Source organism: Dipodomys merriami, unplaced genomic scaffold, assembly GCF_024711535.1.
Source record: "Dipodomys merriami isolate MVZ:Mamm:240054 unplaced genomic scaffold, mDipMer1.0.p SCAF_138, whole genome shotgun sequence".
NCBI classification, from domain to species: Eukaryota; Metazoa; Chordata; class Mammalia; order Rodentia; family Heteromyidae; genus Dipodomys; species Dipodomys merriami.
Window position 1 is genome coordinate 1,205,349 of NW_027202693.1, and position 23,065 is coordinate 1,228,413.

A 23,065-nucleotide genomic window follows, 5' to 3' on the forward strand; every position below is an offset into this window, starting at 1 on the left:
TTTTATTTCCTTTGTTGACATTTTGATGGGTTGATGGAGTAAGACTCATGAGAAATCTTGAAGCTCATTTATCTACTTTACTGATTAGGAAATGGAGGCATAGAGTAGATGGGAGCCAACACTTGAATATGGATGCTAATTTTCTCCTGAGTGTTACCACTTGTTTATGTCCCAGAATCAGGTATTATTCTGAACAGTACTTACTGATCACACCTTTTAGATTCAGCTTTAGTGAGAGTTCTTTATGTACACCTTTTAAAAATTAATATTGTAAGTATTTTGTGCCAATCCTGGGGCTTGAACTCAGGGCCCAGGCACTGTCCCTTAGCTTTTCTGTTCAGAGCTAAAGCTCTACTACAGTTCCACTTCTGGTTTTTTGGTGGTTAGTTGAATGAGTCTAATGGACTTTCCTGCTTGGGCTGACTTTGAGCTATGGTCCACAGATCCCAGCCTCCTGAGTAACCAGGCTTATAGACCTGAGCCACTGACACCGATCTTGATCTCTCACTTTTTATTTTATTAAATTTATTTGTTTTTTTGGTCGGTCGTGGGGCTTGAACTCTGGGCTTGGGTGCTGTCCCTGTGCTCTTCAGCTCAAGGAGAGTGCTCTACTGCTTGAGCCACAGCACCACTTCTGGTTTTCTAGTGGTTTATTGGAGACAAGAGTCTCATGGACTTTCCTGCCCAGGCTGGCTTTGAACCACGATCCCCAGATCTCAGCCTCCTGAGAAGCTAGGATTACATGCATGAGCCACCGGCGCCCGGCTCTCACTTTTTAAATAATTGTAATTGATATTCCTTAAAATTAAAGAATTTTCAATGAGGTCTTAAGCATTGCTTTGCATAAGTAAAATCTTACTTTGTGGCTAAGGTGTTCTTTCTCTACATTTTGTTGAGTTTGCTTTGAAATATCATTCTATATTTTTCCACCAAATAAGGAGTCAGTTGAGAATTGAAGGCACATTGCTATGAGGCAGTTCTTTAAAAAAAATAATTTGGTAACCAATTGCCACTGACCTGCTGTCAGTGGGTTGTTGGGTTGGTTTTTTTCCCCCTTTAGTGACTGGGAAGACTTAACATTTTTGACTCATTAACCCTCTTCTGTGAGGAGAATTGAGAGAGAATAACTTTTAAAGATCACATCATGGGAAAGTATCTTGAACCAGAGTAGGCAACACTCCAATTTTGCCTAAAACAAGAAACTTAACAGTAGCTAAAGCCAGTAAAGTTGTGAGCAAACTAGCATGAGTTGGTCACCTTGATTCTGATGACTATTCAGATTTTGAATGGATCTTCAGTAGAAAAAGCAGAATAGCTGGCAGTTTATCTGTTGAAGGTTTTTCTGGTTGAAAGGCTTGTAATTAGACAGTGGAGTACTTAATGCATGATGGTAGCGGTTGATTATGGAAACTAGAGGGTAGAGAAAGGCTTGTACACAAGAAAGATTTGTGGTTTTGGCCATTAAAATGCTGAAAATTCTAATTACCTGCATTTCTCTTTGCAGAACTGATAGTGCATCAGCCGACCCAGATAATTTAAAATATTCCTCATCCAGAGATAGAGGTGGTTCTTCCTCTTATGGACTGCAACCTTCAAATTCAGCTGTGGTGTCTCGGCAAAGGCACGATGATACCAGAGTCCATGCTGACATACAGAATGACGAAAAGGGTACATGTGTTTTTGTTTTTGTTTTTTTTAAACTGCCGGAGGCATGTTTTCTGGGGGTTTGGAGGGAAGTGTTTTTTCTTTTTTAAGTTTTCCTTGCAGTGCTGGGAATGGAACCCAGGGTCTTGCATCTATATTAGGAAAGTACTTCACCACATGAGCTATGTTCCCAGCCCCGTGTTTTTGTTTGTATTACTTGCAAATACTCCTTTTCGACAATATACAACCTCTTTCATCTTCCTTGTTATATTTTTTTTGTTTGTTTGTTTATTTGAGCTGGACCTAGGGCTTGAACTCAGGGCCTGGGTGTTATCCATCAGCTTACTGAAGGTTAGAGCTCTACCACTTGAGCCACAGCTCCATTTATGCCTTTTTTGGTAATTAATTGGAGATGGGTCTCATGGGCTTTCCTGCCTGGGCTGGCCTTGAGCCAGATCCTCAGCTCTCAGCCTCCTGAGTAGCTAGGATGACAGGTGTGAGCCATAGATCCCTGGTTGTATATTTTCTAAACCTGCCTAGCTAATTTCCCTCTTCCTTCTTTCTTCTCATAGATTTAAAATTCAGCAAGTGAAGAATAGGTGACAACTACATTATTATTTTGAAAAGTTTATGTTTTTCTTTTTATTACTTTAAGCTTAAATGCTTTCTTTCTCTTTTTTTTGTCTGAGACCAGGACTCCAACTTGGTATCTGACACTTTCATTCATTGGCTGGTGCTCTACCACCTGAGCCACACCTCTAACCCCAAAGAGTTAGTTCTTCCTTTTTTTTTTTTTTTTAGAATGTTTTCTAACATATAAGCGCATTGTATAGTTGCAAAAGTACACAATATTAGAATATTGTCTGTTATCCCTTCATCCTGTCCCTTGACTTATAAAGATGTATTTAAACAAGGCTGGTTGCCAGTGGCTCACACCTGTAATCCTAGCTATTCAGGAGGCTAAGATATGAGGATTGTGGTTTGAAGGCACCCTGGGCAGGAAAGTCTGTCTCCAATTAACCATCCCCCCAAGTCCAGAAGTGAATTTATGGCTCAAGTGGAGTACTAACCTTGAGCAAAGAAAGCTCAGAGACAGCACCCAGGCCCTGAGTTCAAGCCCCAGGGCAGCACAAAAATAAGTATCTTGAAACAAAATCTGACTTAATTTAGTTTTTATTTTTTGTTTGTTTTTTTTGGGTCCGGTCGTGGGGCCTGAACTCTGGGCCTGGGCGCTGTCCCTCAGCTCTTCAGCTCAAGGCTAGCACTCTATCACTTGAGCCACAGTGCCACTTCTAGCTTTTTTTTTTTTTTTTTTTTTTGCTTATGTGGTGCTGAGGAATTGAACCCAGGGCCTCATGCATGCAAGACAAGCGCTCTACCACTGAGCCACCTGCCCAGCCCCTTAATTTAGTTTTTATTAGCTTTAGGCAAGGAATCTATGATTTTAGGATCAGCAGCACAAGGGAAAATTAGAAGCAAAGGCTGGGTGAGTTGTAGATGGATAATGACTTTGTACTATCAGGAATTGATGAAAATGAAGAGCCCTATTAAAAATAAATTTTGTTCTTCTTTTAGGTGGCTACAGTGTCAATGGAGGATCTGGGGAAAATACTTATGGTCGGAAGTCGTTGGGGCAAGAGCTGAGGTTTAACAATGTGACCAGCTCTGAGTTCACCAGTGTTCAGCATGGCAGTCGTGCGTTAGCCACCAAAGACATGAGGAAATCACAGGGTAAGGCTGGAAACCCAAATCCACCACACATACCACATAAAGGGTACCATGCATACATTTCCACACCTCTACCTGTGTTGCATATCTTAGTGAATATCGGTGTACACATTTTTTGGGGAAGGGCGTAAAACCATTGAAGGGTCAGTTTCCTTTACATAAGAGTTCCAATGTAGAATGACTAAAGGCTAAGCCATCTCTTAATGTTTGAAGCCTTATACTACAGAAGTGACATAGACTGTAGATAGTGGTGCTTCTTCTTTACAATAGTTCTATTGGCAGATTTATCAACTGGCAAGTCACAGAGCCTTTTCATGCATTTCTTGTTAACAGTGTTAAATTCTGTTTGGAATTTGCATTTGTTCTTGCAGTGAGAAAATAGAAGAAAAGTTCTGGTTTGCCTCTTGGATCATGGTGTCATACTCTGCTGTCTTCCAGCCTTGATCCTCAGATCGTAGTTTTACTGAATAGCTAGGATTTCAGGAGTGAGCTGCTGTGCCCTGGCTCAGATAATGACATTTTGATGGACATCTCAATACTTTTAGGCTATAAACTTTCTATGTTCCTTTGTACTCAGTAGTCAGTGTTTTATTTTATTTAGTTATTTATTTTTTGGTTCTGGTCGTGGGGCCTGAACTCTGGGCCAGAGTGCTGTCCCTCAGCTCTTCAGCTCAAGGCTAGCTCTCTACCACTTGAGCCACAGTGCCACTTCTGGCTTTTTTTCTTTTTGCTTATGTGGTGCTGAGGAATTGAACCCAGGGCCACAGGTATGCAGGGCAAGCGCTCTACCACTGAGCCACCTTCCCAGCCCCAGTCAGTGTTTTATATTCTCAGAGCGATCGATGTCTTACTCTGATGAGTCTCGACTGTCGAACCTTCTTCGGAGGATCACCCGGGAAGACGACAGAGACCGAAGGCTGGCTACTGTAAAGCAGCTGAAAGAATTTATTCAGCAACCAGAAAATAAACTGGTGAGTATAATACTTGGGAGCCAGAGGTAGAGGTCGAGGTCCAAGGCCAGTCTGTAAAATGCCAGACTTACTCTGAAAGGTAAACTAAAGCAGGAAAGGTGAAGGATTATTAGTAAGTATGAGGCCTCAATTCCAACTCCAAAATGGCCCAGAAAGGGAACAGGGTTGCTTCTAGAAAAATAAGTTTTCTTATTCTGCACTTACTGTATCCATATTATGTTGAACTTTTATTTTTTGCTGTTCCTAGGGCTTGAACCCTGGGTATGGGTGCTGTTCTTGAGCTCCTTTTTGCTCAAGGCTAACACTCTACTAGTTGAGCTCCAGTGCCGTTTCTGGCTTTTTCTGTGCTTACTTGGAGTTAAGAGTCTCACAGGTTTTTCCTGCCCAGGCTGGTTTTGAACCACGATCCTCAGATTTCAGCATCTTCAGTAGCTAAGATTATAGACATGAGCCATCAGCACCTGGCGATGTTCAACAGCAGTTGCATTCTAATGTATAGTTTATCTGCCCTTGTCCACTGTTGCATCCACGTTGGAGTCTTCTGAAATGAAGCACTTTTAGTTTTTAAAATTAGCCTGTGAATAATTCCTCAGCTCTTCAGCTCAAGGCTAGCGCCCTACCACTTGAGCCACAGCACCACTTCTGGCTTTTTTCTTTTTTCTTAGGTGGTGCTGAGGAATCGAACCCAGGGCCTCAGGCATGCAAGGCAAGCGCTCTACCACTGAGTCCCCTTCCCAGCCCCTCAGATTTTTTTTCTTGGTGTTCTAGGACAAAAGTCTCTTTGTTTGGGCTGGGAAGGTGGCTCAGTGGTAGAGCGTTTGCCTTGCATGCCTGAGGCCCTGGGTTCGATTCCTCAGCACCACATAAGCAAAAAGAAAAAAAAAACCGGAAGTGGCACTGTGGCTCAGGTGGTAGAGCGCTAGCCTTGAGCTAAAGAGCTGAGGGATAGCGCCCAGGCCCAGAGTTCAGGACCCACGACCGGACCCAAAAAACAAAAGTCTCTTTGTTTTTCATATATGAAATAGAGATGCATGGTACATATTTCATTGGTGTAGAAGTTCGGTTTGATGACCAGGACTAAGAAAATGGAAAAGCCCTTTAAACAACTCAGGAATAGTTAAATTATTCTTTCCATTCCACATAATTCTAATAACAAATCAAGAGCTTGATGTGGGGCAGTAGAAAACTATTAAGGATGGTCTAGTTAGGCAAATAACAATTTGGCTCAAAGCAAGCTCTTCCCCCTAAGTTTTTATATGAAACTTAAAAAAATACCCAACAAAAATTGTGCAGTGAACTGCCTGCCCACTTTGTCACTGACATCTGCCCATATTGTATGTCCTGTGCCTTCAGCACTTCATTTTAAGTGCATTCAGAGTATTTGAAGTCAAAGCAGCTCTTTTTTATATTTTCATTGATGGTTTCAACGGTTTCCTCTGGATGTCTTTCATAGTTAGAAGAAAAACATGATGTTCCTGATGTATTTGGGGACTGGATTAATAAGGAAGTTAAGTTGCTTTCTAATTATAATTTGGAGAGCAAGACAAGTAAACAATAGTATACAGTTTTTTCTTAAAAATAAAAGTCTTTTTGAAGTTTATTTATAAATGTGTGTGTGTTTTTTTAAAGGTACTAGTAAAACAGTTGGATAATATCTTGGCTGCTGTTCATGATGTGCTTAATGAAAGGTAAGTAACTAATAATAATTAAGTTTAAATGGTAGTTTTAGAAATTATTAAGGTAATTTCTTATTGACTTTGTAAGCAGTATAAATAGAATCTATTTTAAAAAGGATTATTGGGCTGGGGAGGTGGCTCAGTGGTAGAGCTCTTGCCTTGCATGCATGAGGCCCTGGGTTTGATTCCTCAGCACCACATAAGCAGAAAAAGCTATAAGTGGTGCTGTAGCTCAAGTGGTAGAGTGCTGGCCTTGAGCTGAGGGACAGCACCCAGGCCCAGAGTTCAGGCCCCATGACTGACCCAAAAAAAGAAAAGGATTATTTATTTTAAAAAATTTGCAACATAGCTAAATACTTGCGTATTGACTGGTGGAACAAATGAATGATGAATGTGGTTAGTTTTTTTAAACTCAGAAAGTTTGAGAGAACTTAAGAGTATAGAGGTAGAAGGGAGCTTCCGTCAGTGAGCACCCAAAGCTAAGCCCACGCTGGGGCTCTCAGAGGCACCAACGGGCAGCAGTGCTAGAAATACCTGACCTCCATGGTTCCTTGTTCTGTAATTAAATTCAACTGCTAGCTACTAACCACCATTTATTATTCACAGTCTTTCCATATTGACTATATAATATACTTAGTGTTTCCTTTGGTTATTATTTTTGTTTTTGTGCTGGTACGGGGTTTGGGCTGGGGTGCAGTCCTGTAGCTTTTTCACTCAAGGCTAGTGCCCTTTTATTTGAGCCACAGCTACACCTGTAGTAGTGGTGGTGGTGGTGGTGGTGGTGTGTGTGTGGTTTGTTGGAGATAATAATTTCATGGACTTTCTGCCAAGGCTGACTTCTCACCATGTTCCTCATATATCAGCCTCCTCCTGAGTAGGATGATAGGTGTGAGCTACCAGCACTGGCTTAGTGTTTTTTAAATTATTAAGGTGATGTACAGATGTATTATTAAGGTGATGTACAGATAGGCTACAGTACATGAATCAGGTGCAGTTCTTTTTGGACAGTGTCACCCTCAACTCCCACTTTTTCCTTCTCATTCCTACCCACAAGTTGTGTATTTCATTTTCAACATAGTGGCTAGTGAGTTCCAGTGCTGCATCTGTTTACCCTTTGTCTATCTATTTGTTATAGTGTGTTTTATCTGATAATTTGTGGCTACCTTTTCCTATGACTTGTCTAGTTTTAAATTTAAAGCCTCAGTTTTTTAGAAAAGCTAATATCTGAAAAGGGTACTCGAGTATGCATAATAGAATTCTGTGTTTATTGGGTAAACTTTCAATCTTTAATTTGAACTTTTAAGAAATCTTTAAAAAGTTATAAAACATCTGAGACATTTTCTTTGGGAAGAGGTGTCATTCTTGTTGTCTCTGGAAGCTTATGCCTTTTGTGTGTGTTTTGTTTTATTTACATTAAAATAAACAGTAGCAAGTTGCTTCAGGAGTTGAGACAAGAGGGAGCTTGCTGTCTTGGCCTTCTTTGTGCTTCACTGAGCTATGAGGCTGAGAAGATCTTCAAGTGGATTTTCAGCAAATTTAGCTCATCTGCAAAAGATGAAGTTAAACTTCTCTACTTATGTGCCACCTACAAAGCACTAGAGACTGTAGGAGAGAAGAAAGCCTTTTCATCTGTAATGCAGGTAAGGTGAGGGGAAGCGATGACCTTGGGGAGGGAATCTTCCTTATCCTTGGGGGAAGGGCTCAGGAAGGGAAACAGCAGGCAGGGCCTGTCTACTCACAGCCCATGTCATTAAAATTCAGTTCTTTTGGAGTTTGAGTAAAGGATATACAGTGGACCAATTTTAAAATGGGTATGTTTTGAGGATTTTTGTATTTTTTATTTTTAGAAGTTTCCCTTTGTTGCTTAATGTTGGAATGACTTGCAGTTTCAAAAACAGGAACTCTTCTAGAGGAGTTGAACAGAGAGGCTTCACATTTTTTGAGGAAAACATCACACTACACATCACACTCAGTTCTGAAATTTTTTATGCTGATGACAAGACAGGCAAGCAATTCTTCATCCAAATTAATATAAAACTTATTTATAAGGAATACCAGCTTTGCATAGCTTTATTTCATTTTTGTTTATAATGGGGAATGCATAAAGAAAGCACTATCTTTTTTTTTTTTTTTTTTAAATGCTGGTCCTGGGGCTTGAACTCAGGGCCTGGGTGCTGTGCTGTCCCTGAGCTTTTTTGCTCAAGGCTAGCACTCTACAACTTGAGCCACAGTGCCACTTCCAGCTTAATTAATGGTAGTTCATTGGAGATAAGAGTCTCATGGACTTTGCTGTCTTTGAACCATAATCCTTAGATCTCAGTCTTCTGAGTTGCTAGGATTATACACATGAGCCACCAGTGCCTGGTGTTAAATAACTTTTGAGCAAGATTTGAATTTTTTTTTCCCAGTCCTGGGGCTTGGAGTCAGGGCCTGGGCTCTGTTCCTAAACATGTTTGTGCTGAAGGATAATACTCTACCACTTGAGCCATAGCACCACTTCTGGCCTTTTCTGTTTATGTGGTATGGCTTCTTGGCAAGCCACATTTCCAGACCTTGAATTAAAATTTTTTTTGAGATCATGTTTTTAAATATTAGAGTGTTGTTATTTGGTATTTTTTCTCCCTGTTTTAGAATTTCTCTATTTCTTTAGATCTTTATGAAGCATTCCATCTTTACGTATTTTATATGCTTTATTGACAGATTCATTTGTTCTTTTCCCATCCCCTTAAAATGAAAAGCAATTATTTCCATGGCATTTTACAGAATGTCTACGGGATTCATAGTGTTGATATCAGATCTGCCATGGGGGTGGGTGTTGTGCCAAAAGCCCATTCAGAAACCAAGCTGACTAACAGATACCTCCAGGTGTGACAACACTCATAGTTTTTGATGTCATCTAGTCCCTATTTAACAGGTCCAGTTGCTACTGTAAGCTGGAAAAAACTCAAGTGTACAGCTGTGCATATCATCTAGTGGCAAATTCATTTTGCTTGCTTTTTTTTTAATAACTCATGATATGTTTCATTTACAAATGTTTGTATTTTACAAACATTTCCTAATTTTGAAAATGTACAAATTCACAGGAAAGCATATAAACTAATACAAGAGATACTTATGTACTTTATCTAGATTTATCACACTTAATAACTCTTTTGGGGTGGGATGTGCTGAAGATTGAACCCAGCACCTGGGATGTTGCATTTTAACTGTTACCTAGTGACCTTTTGGTAAGGTTTTGTTCTATTTCTCTTTCTTGGGCTCTCTGTTTCTGTCTGTCTGTCTCCCTGAATGTTGAACCATTTGAAGGTAAATGACACCATGACAATTCAGTATGTGGAATAATTTGTTATGTGTAACAGCAATATTGTAATCACACCCAAATGTGAATTTTCTTATATTTACAGTACAAATTCAAATTTCTCAGTTTTACCCTAAAGATGTCTTTGATAGCTATGTCTCCGGTAACCAAGAATTCATCAAGATTCAAGCATTGTATTTGATATTATGCCTTTTTAAGATCTCCTTTAACTTCGAATAGTTTCCCAAGAAAAGGAACTTTAATGCTATGCTCTACTTTTACATTGTTCTTTCCTGGTTTGAGTCAGTCAGTACTTTATGCTACTACACCACACCAACAGGCAGGTAATGTAGCTCATCCACTCTCCCATGTGCAGTTTGATCACCTGGAGGAGAGGATGACTCCAGATCTAGTTAGTCTGCCTTTTGAGAAGGCTTCTTTCCCCCCTTGGGAGTGATCTGGATATCATGCCTTGAGACATTTGGAATATTTTGGGTTTGGTAGTATTTTCTTCAGGGAGTGATTGTAGCATTCACTAATATTCTTGGTAGTACAGGTTACAGCACTGACTTCTGTGAAGTAGAGACTGTAGTTCTAGCATATCTTAATGTTATAGCAGCCTTTGTAAAGAACTGTTTCTTTTATGAAAAATGGTTTTTAACAGATCTAGAACATTCTATCAGTGATATGCTATATATTTATTTTGTCAGTGTGTATATACTGGTAACAAGAACCCGCTTGCTGTCATTGATGTGTGGTGGTCATGCTAAGACATTCTGAGTTGAAACAAATTGTATAAACTTTGTTCTAATGCTGTAATTGCATAAAATGTGTTTACAGTTTAAATTGAAAAGTAATTGTGATACTTTATTATTATTATTATTATTATTATTATTATTTTGGGTCCAGTCGTGGGGCCTGAACTCTGGGCCTGTGCGCTGTCCCTCACCTCTTCAGCTCAAGGCTAGCGCTCTACCACTTGAGCCATAGCGCCACTTCTGGCTTTTTTTCTTTTTGCTTATGTGGTGCTGAGGAATTGAACCCAGGGCCTCAGGCATGCAAGGCAAGCGCTCTACCACTGAGCCACCTTCCCAGCCCCGTAATTGTGATACTTTAAAGAAAATAGTTTCCTAAATATTCTTGTATTTGAAATTTAGTTAGAGTCAGGGTATAGGTGAGTGTTTATGAATTATGGACAAAGATATTACTTAGTAGATAATTGCTGCTAAAGAAATAATGTTAGTAGATGTTAATGTGGAGAACAATGTTTTCACCCTTCCAGTTTTGTGGAGTTGAGATGTTTTCAACTTTTTTTTTGTTGGTTGTGGGGCTTGAACTCTGGGCCTGGGCACTGTCCCTCAGCTCTTCAGCTCAAGGCAAGCGCTCTACCACTTGAGCTACAGCGCCACTAAGAGTCTCTGTTTCTTGCCTGGGCTGGCTTTGAACCGCGATCCTCAGATCTCAGCCTCCTGAATTGCTAGGATTATAGGTGTGAGGAACTGGCAGTTTTCAACTTTTTCAACTAAAACTTGTTTTGTTTGGTTAACATGATCGGTTTTAAATATAGTCACCAGTAATGATCTAATTTGTTTTCTCCTTTGTTGAGTACTTACAGTTTGTAACTTATTTTTAAGCTTGTAATGACCAGCCTACAGTCCATCCTTGAAAATGTGGATACACCAGAATTACTTTGCAAGTGTGTTAAATGCATTCTTTTGGTGGCTCGATGTTACCCTCATATTTTCAGCACCAATTTTAGGGTGAGTTTCCCACTGTCCTTCAATGATGAGGTGAGGGGAGGATTGTGGTGTGAAAAACTGGGAAATCACAGACAATAAACACATTGATTCTCCTTTCAGTTTATCAGTGGCGTTTGAGGGTCTGTGTTTGAATTGATGTAATGATACTGCTTTTATAAAAATAAAAACTGCATGCTTTCTAACCTCAGTACTTCAAGATAAAATATTTCATCTATATCATGAATGCAGTCCCTTCCTCTTCCAGTCCCTCACTTCCCCCTACTAAGTTTCTTAATGTCAAGACCATAGAATAGAAGGGCATTTTCCTAGCTTGTTTTACTGTGAAATGGTCCATAGGTAGAGTGGCAGTTAAGTGCTTCCAGTGACTGGCCTCCTCTCTTTTTCTTTCCATCTAGGATACAGTGGATATATTAGTTGGATGGCACATAGACCATACTCAGAAACCATCACTCACACAGCAGGTGTCTGGTAAGGTTTCTTTCTGTTCTCGTTTATACCAGTTATTTATGTATTATGGGCAAGAATGCAGGTCCTCCCAAGACCATCTACTATGACAGTTCCTTCCATGATCCAGGAAGACTAATTGCTTGAGGGAAATAAATTGGTTATTATAAATGAGTGTCACTTAGCTAAATTGATGTTGTCAAGGGAAAATCATGTGGTTAATAGTAGGGAATGTGAGTACAGATTGCAGTGTTGCACCTGTGAGAAATGTGAAGGATGTACCTTAAGTTTTATGTAGCATTTCCTGGTAGAAGGAAATAATGGTGGCTACAGTACCCTGATGGAAGATCAAGTTATTTGGAATTTTTGCTGTTTTTCTGATTACTTAAAACAGCAGCAACCACCACCACCCTCTTCCCCATAGGTATTTAGAGAACTGTCACAAATCATAACAAAGTGGTTTTGTCTTTGGGTGAATGTTTGCATATGCCAGCTAATTCCAGGTGCAGTACTTGGTTCCATACACTTCTAAAAGTGAGATGTGTTTGAGAACAGTTTGGTCTCCTTTCCTTCCTACTGTGGAGGTGAGAACATCTGTGATGGCTGTATGTGACCCTGGGTTAGCAAACCAAGTAGATAGTCGCATTTTAATTTTAAGTCATGTATAGAGACTATATGGGTATGGATGTGAAACCTTTTAAACACTAAGAACATGAAGTATGTAATTTTTAAGGAATGTTCATTTCTATAGCATTAAAAGAGGTTCTCAGCTGGGCACCAGTGGCTCACGCTTGTAATCCTAGCTACTCAGGAAGCTGAGACCTGAGGGTCAGGGTTCGAAGCTGGCCTAGGCAGAAAAGTCCCCATGAGACTCGTTTCCAATTAACCACTTAAAAGCTGGAAGTGGAGCTGTGGCTCAAACTGGTAGAGTGCTAGCTTTGAGCAAAAGTGCTCAGGGTAGTGGCGCTGTAGCTCAAGTGGTAGAGCGCTCGCCTTGAGCTGAAGAGCTGAGGGACAGCGCCCAGGCCCAGAGTTCAAGCCCCACGACAGACCAAAAAAAAAAAAAAAAAAAAGTGCTCAGGGACAGCACCCAGGCCCTGAGCCCTATAACCGACCAAAACAAATAAACACCTCTCAGTACTCATGCTTGGTTAATCATAATCATCATGTTATTACTTGTTAGCAATCCTGATTTTATATAGAACGTGTTTTTAGATGGGCAACTGGAAAGTTTTACAACAAAGTTTGTGTGACTAAGGCCATGATTTGTGTGATAAAATAATTTAAATAAAAATATTACTAATTTTTTATGATCATTAGTTGTACAGAGGGCTTCAATTCAACATAGTAAATTTAAATAAATCAAAGTTCTTGAATTTCTTTTAAAATTTTGGCGTTCTGTTTTTTGTTTTGTTTTTCCTGTTCTTTCAAAATTTTTTAATGATTCCAAGGGTGGTTGCAGAGTTTGGAACCATTCTGGGTAGCTGATCTTGCATTTTCTACCACTCTCCTTGGGCAATTTCTAGAAGACATGGAGGCATATGCTGAGGTGAGTTTATAGAAAACTACATTATTTCTTAGATTACCAGTAGAAAAGCATTCAGAAATTTTATAAAGGCACTAGATGTATATTAAGATAATTTAGAATCCCCTTGTATTTAAAGTAGAAATTATAAGACCATCACAGTTTGTTTTTTTCAGATGTTCTTAAATTGAAAGGCTATAAAAAGTTAGACCTTATATTTTATAAAGCTTGAAATACTCTTGGCAGCCAATATTTTCCAGAAGATGTATTCTTTGGTTTATTCTTACTTTTTGTTCCCAGATACCTTTAAAGTAAGTTAAGTTAATGTTGAGTGGATATAATGGTGGTGTCTCACATCACGCTCTGGAGGACAAGCTTTGGCTTCGTCCAACTTATGTAGCTGTACCTGAGTTGTGTGGCAGTGCACTGATGAAGCCTCTGGGCTTTCCTGGCCTCACTGCCAACCAAGGCTTCAGCCATCTCTTGTCTGTGTCTGTCTGTGGTTCTTCACATACACCATGATTCTTTGTAGTGTTGAAAGTTCCCTCCAAATTGAGCTTTCTATTTTCTTCATCCCTTCATTATTAACTGTATTTAGTTGTGCTGCTCTGTTTGGTTTTGTCAGGGAAAGCAAGGAGCCATTTTACTTTCTTACTTGTTTTCTTGCTTCCCCATGTGGTCTCTTGTTACCTACTTTACTCTGCAGCTCCCTTTCTGAATCTGCCCATTCAAAGACATTTGGCTTTCATCATAGCTTATTGTTGTCTGCAGATGCATAATACTTCTCTCTCTTTTTTTTTCCCTGACAATATTGTGTTTTGAACTCAGAACCTTGCGTAATAGTTAGGCTTTCTGCACTTGAGCCCTGTTCCTGGTCCCTATAATACTTCTAATGTCTCATTTTACTAATCTTTTGAGTGTATCTTTTGTCTTCACTGGATTAAAAGTCTGTGGAATAGATATTTATGATTTTTTTAACCTCAACTTTTGCCTTTTAAATGCCTAATAGTGGCACAGAGTACTTATTTTTTATTTAGTAGCTCAAAGGATATTAGAATGAGAGTTTAGTATAAAACCAGTTTAGGAATGGGAAAATTTCTGGGTTATATCTTTATATACTTACAGGATACATAGTAGAATAGATTTTTCTCCAACACTGTCTCTGCAGGAGATCATTTTCTAAATCTGTGTGTTTCATGTGGGCTTTTTAAAATAGATAAGACCTGTTTTGATATTTGGAGTCATATTTGTTACTCTCTTCTAGTTTAAAATTCTCTTTGATTTACAAGATTGTGTTCTAAACTTAATTGACTAAAAAACGAGAAGGTTACTGGGTGTGGTGGTACATACATGCATAAAAAAGTACTGCTTAAATAAGAATGCTGTGAATTCACATCTAGGACCTCAGCCATGTGGCCTCTGGGGAATCAGTGGATGAAGATGTTCCTCCTCCATCAGTGTCTTTACCAAAGCTTGCAGCACTACTCCGGGTGTTCAGTACTGTGGTGAGGAGCATCGGGGAGCGCTTCAGCCCAATTCGGGGTCCTCCAATTACTGAGGCATATGTAACAGATGTAAGTGTCTTTAGGAGTTTGAAGTGTCACTCAGAAGCAGAATTGTTATGTACTGTAATTCTTCTTGTGCCTAATGAGCTGTGCTCTTAGCCTTTCATGTGTGTAGCATATCTGTATCTTGGTTAGAAAAGCAGGGAAACCTGCTGACTCTACTCTAGCTTCTTCCTACCATTCCTTTGCTGGGAAAAAGTAACCACTGAATTTAAAAAAATTTCTATGGAATTTTCTCTTAGAGCCTTCACAGATCCACTTACTTCTTTTTAAATGCAAATTTTAAAATATTGTTTCTACTTTTTTTTTTTTGGGTCCGGTCATGGGGCCTGAACGCTGGGCCTGGGCGCTGTCCCTCAGCTCTTCAGCTAAAGGCTAGCGCTCTACCACTTGAGCCACAGCGCCACTTCCGGCTTTTTTTCTTTTTGCTTATGTGGTGCTGAGGAATTGAACCCAGGGCCTCAGGCATGCAAGACAAGTGTTCTACCACTGAGCCAACTTCCCAGCCCCTATTGTTTCTACTTTTAAATATTTCAGCATTTTAAGTTTAACACATGGTAGAAAAATCTTATTATTTTTTGGGGGGTAGGGATTTGGCTCATAGTATGAGTTCTTGGGTTCCATCCCCTGTCATATGCTTACAGTTTTGTTTTTGTTTTTGTTTTTGTTTGTTTGTTTGTTTGTATTTTGCAAGCCCTGGGGCTTTAACTCAGGGTTTAGGTGCTGTCCCTAAGCCTTTTTGTGGCCAAGGCTAGCACTCTACCACTGTAGCCACAATACCGCTTCTGGCCTTTTCTAAATAGTTTATGGAGATAAGAGTCTCCCGGGCTTTTTCTGCTCTGGCTGGCTTTGAACCATGATCCTCAGATCTCTGCCTCTTGAGTAGCTGGGATTACAGGTGTGAGCCACCGGTGCCCAGTCTACAAGTTTTTGGATTTTCAGATAACATACAGACACACCAATTTAAAGTATACACTAATCTGAGACCCATTGTAAGCAGAAGTGTACTTCATTCAGCCCAAAATATTAGCTGCATTCTGTTCCAGCAGTGTGTGTTTCCCTTTCACAGGAAAAACGAGCACAGGTACTACTGTGTTTCCCTAAGAACAGAAAGGCATGTGTGTAGTTCTAGAAGGCTTAATCTAGATTATTACAATTTTACTGTTCTGATATAATGCTAGCTTCTAGGTGTATTTGCTTCTGTGGAACATACTGCTAGATAAAGTAGGATATTTGTTAATAAATGTAATTCTTGGTGAGTTAATTGCATATTCTAACAGATACATCCTAAAGACAAACTTTCATGTTACTATTTTAAATTTGATCAAAATGGGGCTGGGAAGGTGGCTCAGTGGTAGAGTACTTGCCTTGCATGCCTGAGGCCCTGGGTTCAATTCCTTAGCACCACATAAGCAAAAAGAAAAAAGCTGGAAGTGGCGCTGTGGCTCAAGTGGTAGAGCGCTAGCCTTGAGCTGAAGAGCTGAGGGACAGCGCCCAGGCCCAGAGTTCAGGCCCCACAACTGGAACCCTCCCCCCCCAAAAAAAAAAAAAGAAAAAAAAGAAAAGATCAAAATGGCTTAGTATTTTTGTTTCCTTTTTACTACTTTTTTGGCTGGGCATGTGGCTTAGTGGTAGAGTGCTTGCCTAGCATTCATGAAGCCCTGGGATTGATTCTGTGGAACATACTGCTAGATAATGTTATTATTTTAAATTTGATCAAAATGGTTTAGTATTTTTGTTTCCTTTTCACTACTTTTTTGGCTGGGAGTGGCTTAGTGGTAGAGTGCTTGCCTAGCATGCATGAAGCCCTGGGATCTATTCCTTAGTACCATCTAAACAGCGAAAGCCAGAAGTGGTGCTGTGGCTCAAGTGGTAAAGTGCTAACTTTGAGCACAGAGAGGCTCAAGGATAGTACCCAGACCCTGAGTTCAAGCTCCAGAACTGGCCAAAAAAAAAAAAAAAGTGACTTTTTAAAGCTTGTCAGAGTTGAAATAAAGGCAGTTAACTCACCCTGTGAAATAAAGGGAAAGGAACATAATTATTTTTTAGGATAGTTAAGTCTGTTACTTTGTGAAGGTCTTCAATATAGGTCTATTGACTTACAGAAATACTTTGCAGCAACAATTTGTATTTTCTTAATATAAATAATTTATATGTAAGTATTGGCTATTTGAATTTTGTATGTATATATGTGTGATTTGAAAGAAACTTTTTAAAATAAATTTTAGTAGGTATTATATAGCAAGCCTAGAAATGCTTATCTTCTGTAAAAGCTTACCAGGGATTGGGAATAGAAACTTGTCTAGCATGTTAATTGATTTATGAACTTAACATTAGCTTAAGGTGACTTGGGTGTTTAGGTTTAATAGACTTGATTGTCAAAAGTCCAAGAGCTGATCTTCAGGTAGCATGTAGCTAATAGTGTAATCATTTTAAGTTCTGGTCTATTTCATGATTACAGAGATTTTGAGCTTCAACCCTTTAGTGACTTTGGTGAGAGAGGAAGTAGGCATTTAGGCATAAAGGAAATAGAAGATGGCAAATTCCATTTCCTGTCACAAAAATACTTGGGAATTTTTTAGCCATGATTGATTCTTTTTCCATATTGTACTAAGGATAACCTTATTTTTCAGCTACTGAGAACTAAAACCTAACAGATTACTGGATGTAGGCATGGTAGTACATACTCAAGAGCTTGAGGCTGGAGGATTGCAAATTTCAGGCCAGCCTGGGCAATACAGTGAGACTTCATCTAAAAAAAAACAAAAAACCCTAAAACTACTATGGCATGGCAGGTTGTTCATTTTCTATTGAAGATGCATTCTATAGAATGTTTTCTTGCCATGTGGAATCATGTGAATTTTTTTTTAAAGCTGCTTTGTTTTCCTCATTTGCAGGTTCTGTACAGAGTAATGAGATGTGTGACGGCTGCAAACCAAGTATTTTTTTCTGAGGCTGTGTTGACAGCTGCTAATGAGTGTGTTGGTGTTTTGCTCGGCAGCTTGGATCCTAGCATGAGTATACATTGTGATATGGTCATTACATATGGATTAGACCAACTGGAGAATTGCCAGACTTGTGGTACTGATTATATCATCTCAGTCTTGAATTTACTCACATTGGTATGTGAATTATGCTTTTGTTCCTTTTTGACATGTGGATTTATTTAGGCCTTTATTTAGATAAGAAATTAGGGCTTGGTTTGAATGTTTTTTTTTTTAATTATTTTTTTTAGTGCATTGATCAGTCTAGTTTGCATTTGTTCTAGTAACAATTTACTTTTGTCTGCTGATTTCAGTGCAACTTTCACTCTTCTTTTCGTGTGTGTGTGTGTGTGTGTGTGTGTGTGTCTGTGTGTGTCTGTGTCTGTGTGTGTGTCTGTGTGTGTGTCTGTGTGTGTGTCTGTGTGTGTGTCTGTGTGTGTCTGTGTGTGTCTGTGTGTGTGTCTGTCTGTCTGTCTGTCTGTCTGTCTGTCTGTCTGTCTGTCTGTCTGTCTCTGTGTGTGTGTGTTCCCCCATTCTGGGGCTTAAACTTTGGGTCTGAGTGCTTTCTGGGGAAGGCCAGTGCTCTACCACTTGAGCCATAGCTCTACTTCCAGCTTTTTGTTTTGGTTATTGGAGATACGAATTTCATGTACTTTCCTGCCTGGGCTGCCTTCACACTGTGATTCTCAGTTTCCTGAGTAAGGATTACAGTCTTGAGCTACTGGTGTGTGGCTTCAACACACTCTCTCACTCTTTTTTTTTTTTTTCTTTCTTTCTTTTTTTTTGGGGGGGGAGGTCCGGTTGTGGGGTCTGAACTTTGGGCCTGGGCGCTGTCCCTCAGCTCTTCAGCTCAAGGCTAGCGCTCTACCTCTTGAGCCACAGCGCCACTTCCAGCTTTTTTCTTTTTGCTTATGTGGTGCTGAGGAATCGAACCCAGGGCCTTAGGCATGCAAGGCAAGCGCTCTACCACTGAGCCACCTTCCCAGCCCTCTTTTTTTTTTTTTAAATGAAATATTCCAAAATTTGTCTAGCATTCTGCTAAGTATTATGAGAGCTATTTTCAAGGACCTTTATTTTATTTCCTGTATAAAACTTGGTTTATGGCCTTTTATCCTTTATAGTTTCTCAACTGTAAGTAACTCCTCCCTGGTTATGGACACTGTAAAGCAATGCAAAATAGGACACTGTAATGAGTCTCTGCATGCTAAGTACCAGCTTCTATAATTAGAAACTCATGGGCCATCTGGTTTCATCTTGACTGCTGCTGACTTTGCCTCCTTCATGTACCTTCATTTCCAATTGTATTGTTTAAAGAAAATTCCCATTGTGTCAAACATTTCTGCTAAGCTTACACAACTCACTTTGCAATGTAAAAAAAGTACCAGCATGTAAGTGTGAAATGTATGTATTTTATGTAGGTTTTTAAACCTTTTAATATTGTATTGTGAGGGCTTTAAAATATAGCTTAGATATCTACCTTGCTCTTTCTAAATTAATAGGCTTTATTTTTAATGTAGTTTTTAGGTTGACAGAAGAAATGAATAGGAAATCGGAGACTTGTTAAATGATCCTCCAACACAAGTTTCTTCTTCTTACTAACCTACTTTAAGTGGTACATTTGTAAAAATTATTGAGCAAATATTCATATATTATTACTAATGGAAGTTCATAGCCTGCTTTAGGAGTCACTCGTGTTCATCTTCTGGGTTTTGACAAATGTATAGTGACAAGTGCTTGTTTACTAGTAGTGTCATTCATAGAGTCCTAAGAATGCCTCGTGTTCACCCATGTACCCTTTGTGATTTCCCCTTCATCCCTTGGTAACGTTCATGTTTTTATTGCCTCCATTGTTTATTTATTTAGAATGTAGCATAGTGGGAATCACTTAGCACTATGCTTTTAAGGTTCTTAAATATATTCTTTAGATTTGAATAAGTTCATTAAAAAATTTCTATTCTTTTTAGATTGTCGAGCAGATAAATACAAAACTACCATCATCATTTGTAGAAAAACTATTTATACCATCATCTAAACTATTATTTTTACGTTATCATAAAGAAAAAGAGGTAAGTGATACATTAATTATCACTTTTGATAGCAGATATCATTGAAGAATTGGACTTAGGTGCCTAGTAGGCTACATAAATGAAACAGTTAAGTAATACTTGATCTAGAATATAGTGACTAATGATAGCTTCAAATTAATACTGGATGATTATCATCCTGAATATTTGATGATGTGTCAGATGATTTTTTCAGAATATTTGATAACTTTTCTCAGAATTTGTTTTGTTCTTACTAATACAGCTTTAGCAAATTTTCAGAAAGATAAAAGAGGTATGCTGGGTGCAGTGGTAATTCTAGATAGTTGGAAAAGAGACATGAGGGGATAACTCTGGAGGCTGAGATCTGGAAAATCACAGTTTAAGACCAGCCTGAGCAGAAAAGTTAGCTCGACTTTTTCTCCAAAATCAGTAGCTAAAAGCAGGGCTGGAGGAGTAGCTCAAATGGAGAGGACCATAAGCACCAGGCTGAGTCCAATCCCAGTACTGCCAAAAAGAAAGAGAATGACCAATGGAAAAGGTAGCTGGAAACATAGTCCAAACTGTAGAGAGGTTGCCTAGCAATCTCCAGTACTACCCCCTCTACCCCCAAAGAAAAAGAAGGCAAATTATTTGTGAAGTTTTAAATTCAGAAGCAATGTGTCTACTGTAAGTTAAAAAATAGTTTCTCAACTTACTCCTACTCAAACCCACTATAAATTTTTCTAAATAGATGTAGAGAACAAATCTTAATCTGCTATTTGCATGTTTTGATAATATTTGCAAAAAAAAAGAATAAAGGACCACTTAAAGAGTTTTATATGTAATAAAACTTTACACTTTACAAAGCCTTAGTAAAATACATATATATGAGTATATATACATACATGTGTGTGTGTGTGTGTACACATGTTACCAAGGTTTGTTTTTTTTTTAATTGTGATTGCTAGGTGTTCTTAAGTTCATCCCCCCCGCCATGCACTTCGGACATTTATTTTCTGTTGACTATCACTTTCTGTAATTTAATCTTTTTCAGGTTGTTGCTGTAGCCCATGCTGTTTATCAAGCAGTGCTCAGCTTAAAGAATATTCCTGTCCTGGAGACTGCCTATAAATTAATTTTGGGAGAGATGACTTGTGCCCTAAACAACCTACTACATAGTCTACAACTTCCTGAGGCCTGTTCTGAAATAAAACATGAGGCTTTCAAGAGTCACGTATTTAATGTAGACAATGCAAAGTTTATAGTTATATTTGACCTCAGTGCACTGACGACAATTGGAAATGCCAAGAACTCTTTAATTGGGGTGAGCCTTCACTTACAATGACTGTACATTTCTGTGTAGTTCATGTGATATCATGCCAGGGTCTACAGAATTACTGCAGTGGACATATTTAGGATGTGCATATGTGTATAAAATTGGTGGGAATATTTTTGTACCACTAGATTTAAGTTTTTCCCTTGCTATAGACTATTTTACATTTATTTGCTAGGAAATACCTTTCAGGAATTACTCCTGTTAAATCTAGCAATTTGCAGAATTTCAGTATTTTTCATACTTAAGATAATAGCATTCCTTTAATATAGTCTCTTTCTTCCTCATACTTTTTTGTCTTCTGATACAATCATATATATATATATATATTTCCCTCCCATACATTTTTCCATCTAGATAGGGCCTTACTGAGTAGTCCAGGAAGCTGATGTGGGACTCTCTCATCTCCTGAGTGCTAGGATTACAAGCAGGTGCCATCACACCTGGCTCATATTCTCTTAGGAAAAGAGGAAAGACACCCCCCCCCCCCCCCCCCGCTAAGCAATAGTGGGAGGCCCAGAGTTCAAGCTCCATTATTAGCCAAAAAAAGAAAAAGCTGTTTTTTTTCCTTTAAGAAATGTAAGATATTTGCTAGTTTAATCTCGTATTTGAAGGCTGCAGTAGACTTGTTTTATTTATCTATTCAAATTTTTCAAGGAATTCACATTGTATACAAAAAATGGAGAAAATTAATGTCTTGCACCTTGGAGAAAAGGTGGGATCAGCAGTATCTTTGCAGTAGAAAGGAAGGGGGAAAGGCTGGTGGCTCACACCTGTAGCCATCAGTACTCAGAAGGCAAAGGTAGGGGAATTGTAGTCTTAAGAGTATTTTGGACCAAGTGTGAGACCCTATCCAAAAAATAGACTAAAAGCAAAGGAACTGGAGGGGTGGCTAAAGTGATGAGTATTTGCCTGGCAAGTTTGAGGCCCAGTGTCAGTTTTCAGTACTCAGTATTTTCAAAAGAAAAAGGAAAGTGTAGAAAAAGTGTAGAGTGAGTGATACAATACACTTACTTTTCTCATAGGACAGGGCCCCTGGCCATTTGTAGTGTATTAGAAATTGAGAAAATGTGAGATACTATACCAAAGGGTACAGAAGTGGCGCTGTGGCTCAAGCGGTAGAGTGCTCGCCTTGAGCTGAAGAGCGCAGGGACAGCGCCCAAGCCCAGAGTTCAAGCCCCACAACCAACCAAAAAACTATACCAAAGGGGACAAAGGACTTTGCTTAGATTGGCCCATGGACCACCTGTATATATAATTCATATGCTGTACTATTTCTACTTAGAATGTACAATTTAATCAATCCTTTGGGATGCATTTAGAAGTGTGACTGTCTGCACTTGCTCCTGTTTAAAGAAAGTCATATTGACAGACTGGCAGCCACGCTCCTTTCTGTTTTGGCTATAACTTTTCCCACTTCAGTGGCATTGTTGAGGAGTTGCCATATTACCCCACATGTGTTATATATAGCCAATAATGCCTAAGACTTACTTTCCTCAAAAAAAAAAAAGTGTTTACTGAAGACCCCAGGTTATTTCCAAATTTGGTCTGTCATATTAAAAAATATTCAAACAGGACCTAGCTGCTTGGGAAGATTATGATTTTAGGTCAGTTAGCAAACAGTTCATGACACTATATCTCAGTAGTGCAGGAAGGGGAAATAGAAAGTTTAAAATCCAAACCAACCTGGACAAAAACATGAGACCCTATCCCCAAAGTAAAGCAAAAAGGGCCCCCCAGGACATGTCTCAAGTGTTAGGCCATTTGCCTAGCAAATGCTATGCTCCAGTATCACCAAAAAAAAAACAAACGCCAAACTTAGTGTGAATGATAAACTCTTTGTATGCTTGTGTGCCTTTTGGAGGCGTCATAAATACGTTTTCTTTTGTATGTTGTTAGATGTGGGCTCTCTCCCCAACCGTCTTTGCACTTTTGAGTAAGAACCTGATGATTGTGCATGGTGACCTGGCTGTTCACTTCCCGGCCATTCAGTATGCGGTGCTCTACACCTTGTATTCTCATTGTACCAGGTACTGTGCTTACCAGCCCTCTGGAAGAAAGTGAAAACAAAGATACTGTCTTTCTTGAACTGGGTACTCTTGAACTAAAAATG

The 23,065-nt window shown here is 39.1% G+C and overlaps 1 protein-coding gene across 2 annotated transcripts in view; it reads left to right on the forward strand.

Annotated features, from left to right (window-relative positions):
• LOC138825595 (serine/threonine-protein kinase SMG1) overlaps positions 1 to 23,065 on the forward strand; it is a 91,291-nt gene that overhangs the window by 18,900 nt on the left and 49,326 nt on the right. For both annotated transcript variants that reach the window (XM_070020268.1, XM_070020269.1), the window contains 13 exons: positions 1,505 to 1,668; positions 3,220 to 3,375; positions 4,207 to 4,343; positions 5,973 to 6,031; positions 7,446 to 7,659; positions 10,952 to 11,077; positions 11,473 to 11,545; positions 12,973 to 13,070; positions 14,447 to 14,620; positions 17,509 to 17,733; positions 19,560 to 19,661; positions 20,674 to 20,943; positions 22,852 to 22,982. In XM_070020268.1, the coding sequence (XP_069876369.1) occupies positions 1,505 to 1,668; positions 3,220 to 3,375; positions 4,207 to 4,343; positions 5,973 to 6,031; positions 7,446 to 7,659; positions 10,952 to 11,077; positions 11,473 to 11,545; positions 12,973 to 13,070; positions 14,447 to 14,620; positions 17,509 to 17,733; positions 19,560 to 19,661; positions 20,674 to 20,943; positions 22,852 to 22,982 (1,929 nt within the window). The remainder of the gene's footprint in view (positions 1 to 1,504; positions 1,669 to 3,219; positions 3,376 to 4,206; positions 4,344 to 5,972; positions 6,032 to 7,445; positions 7,660 to 10,951; positions 11,078 to 11,472; positions 11,546 to 12,972; positions 13,071 to 14,446; positions 14,621 to 17,508; positions 17,734 to 19,559; positions 19,662 to 20,673; positions 20,944 to 22,851; positions 22,983 to 23,065) is intronic.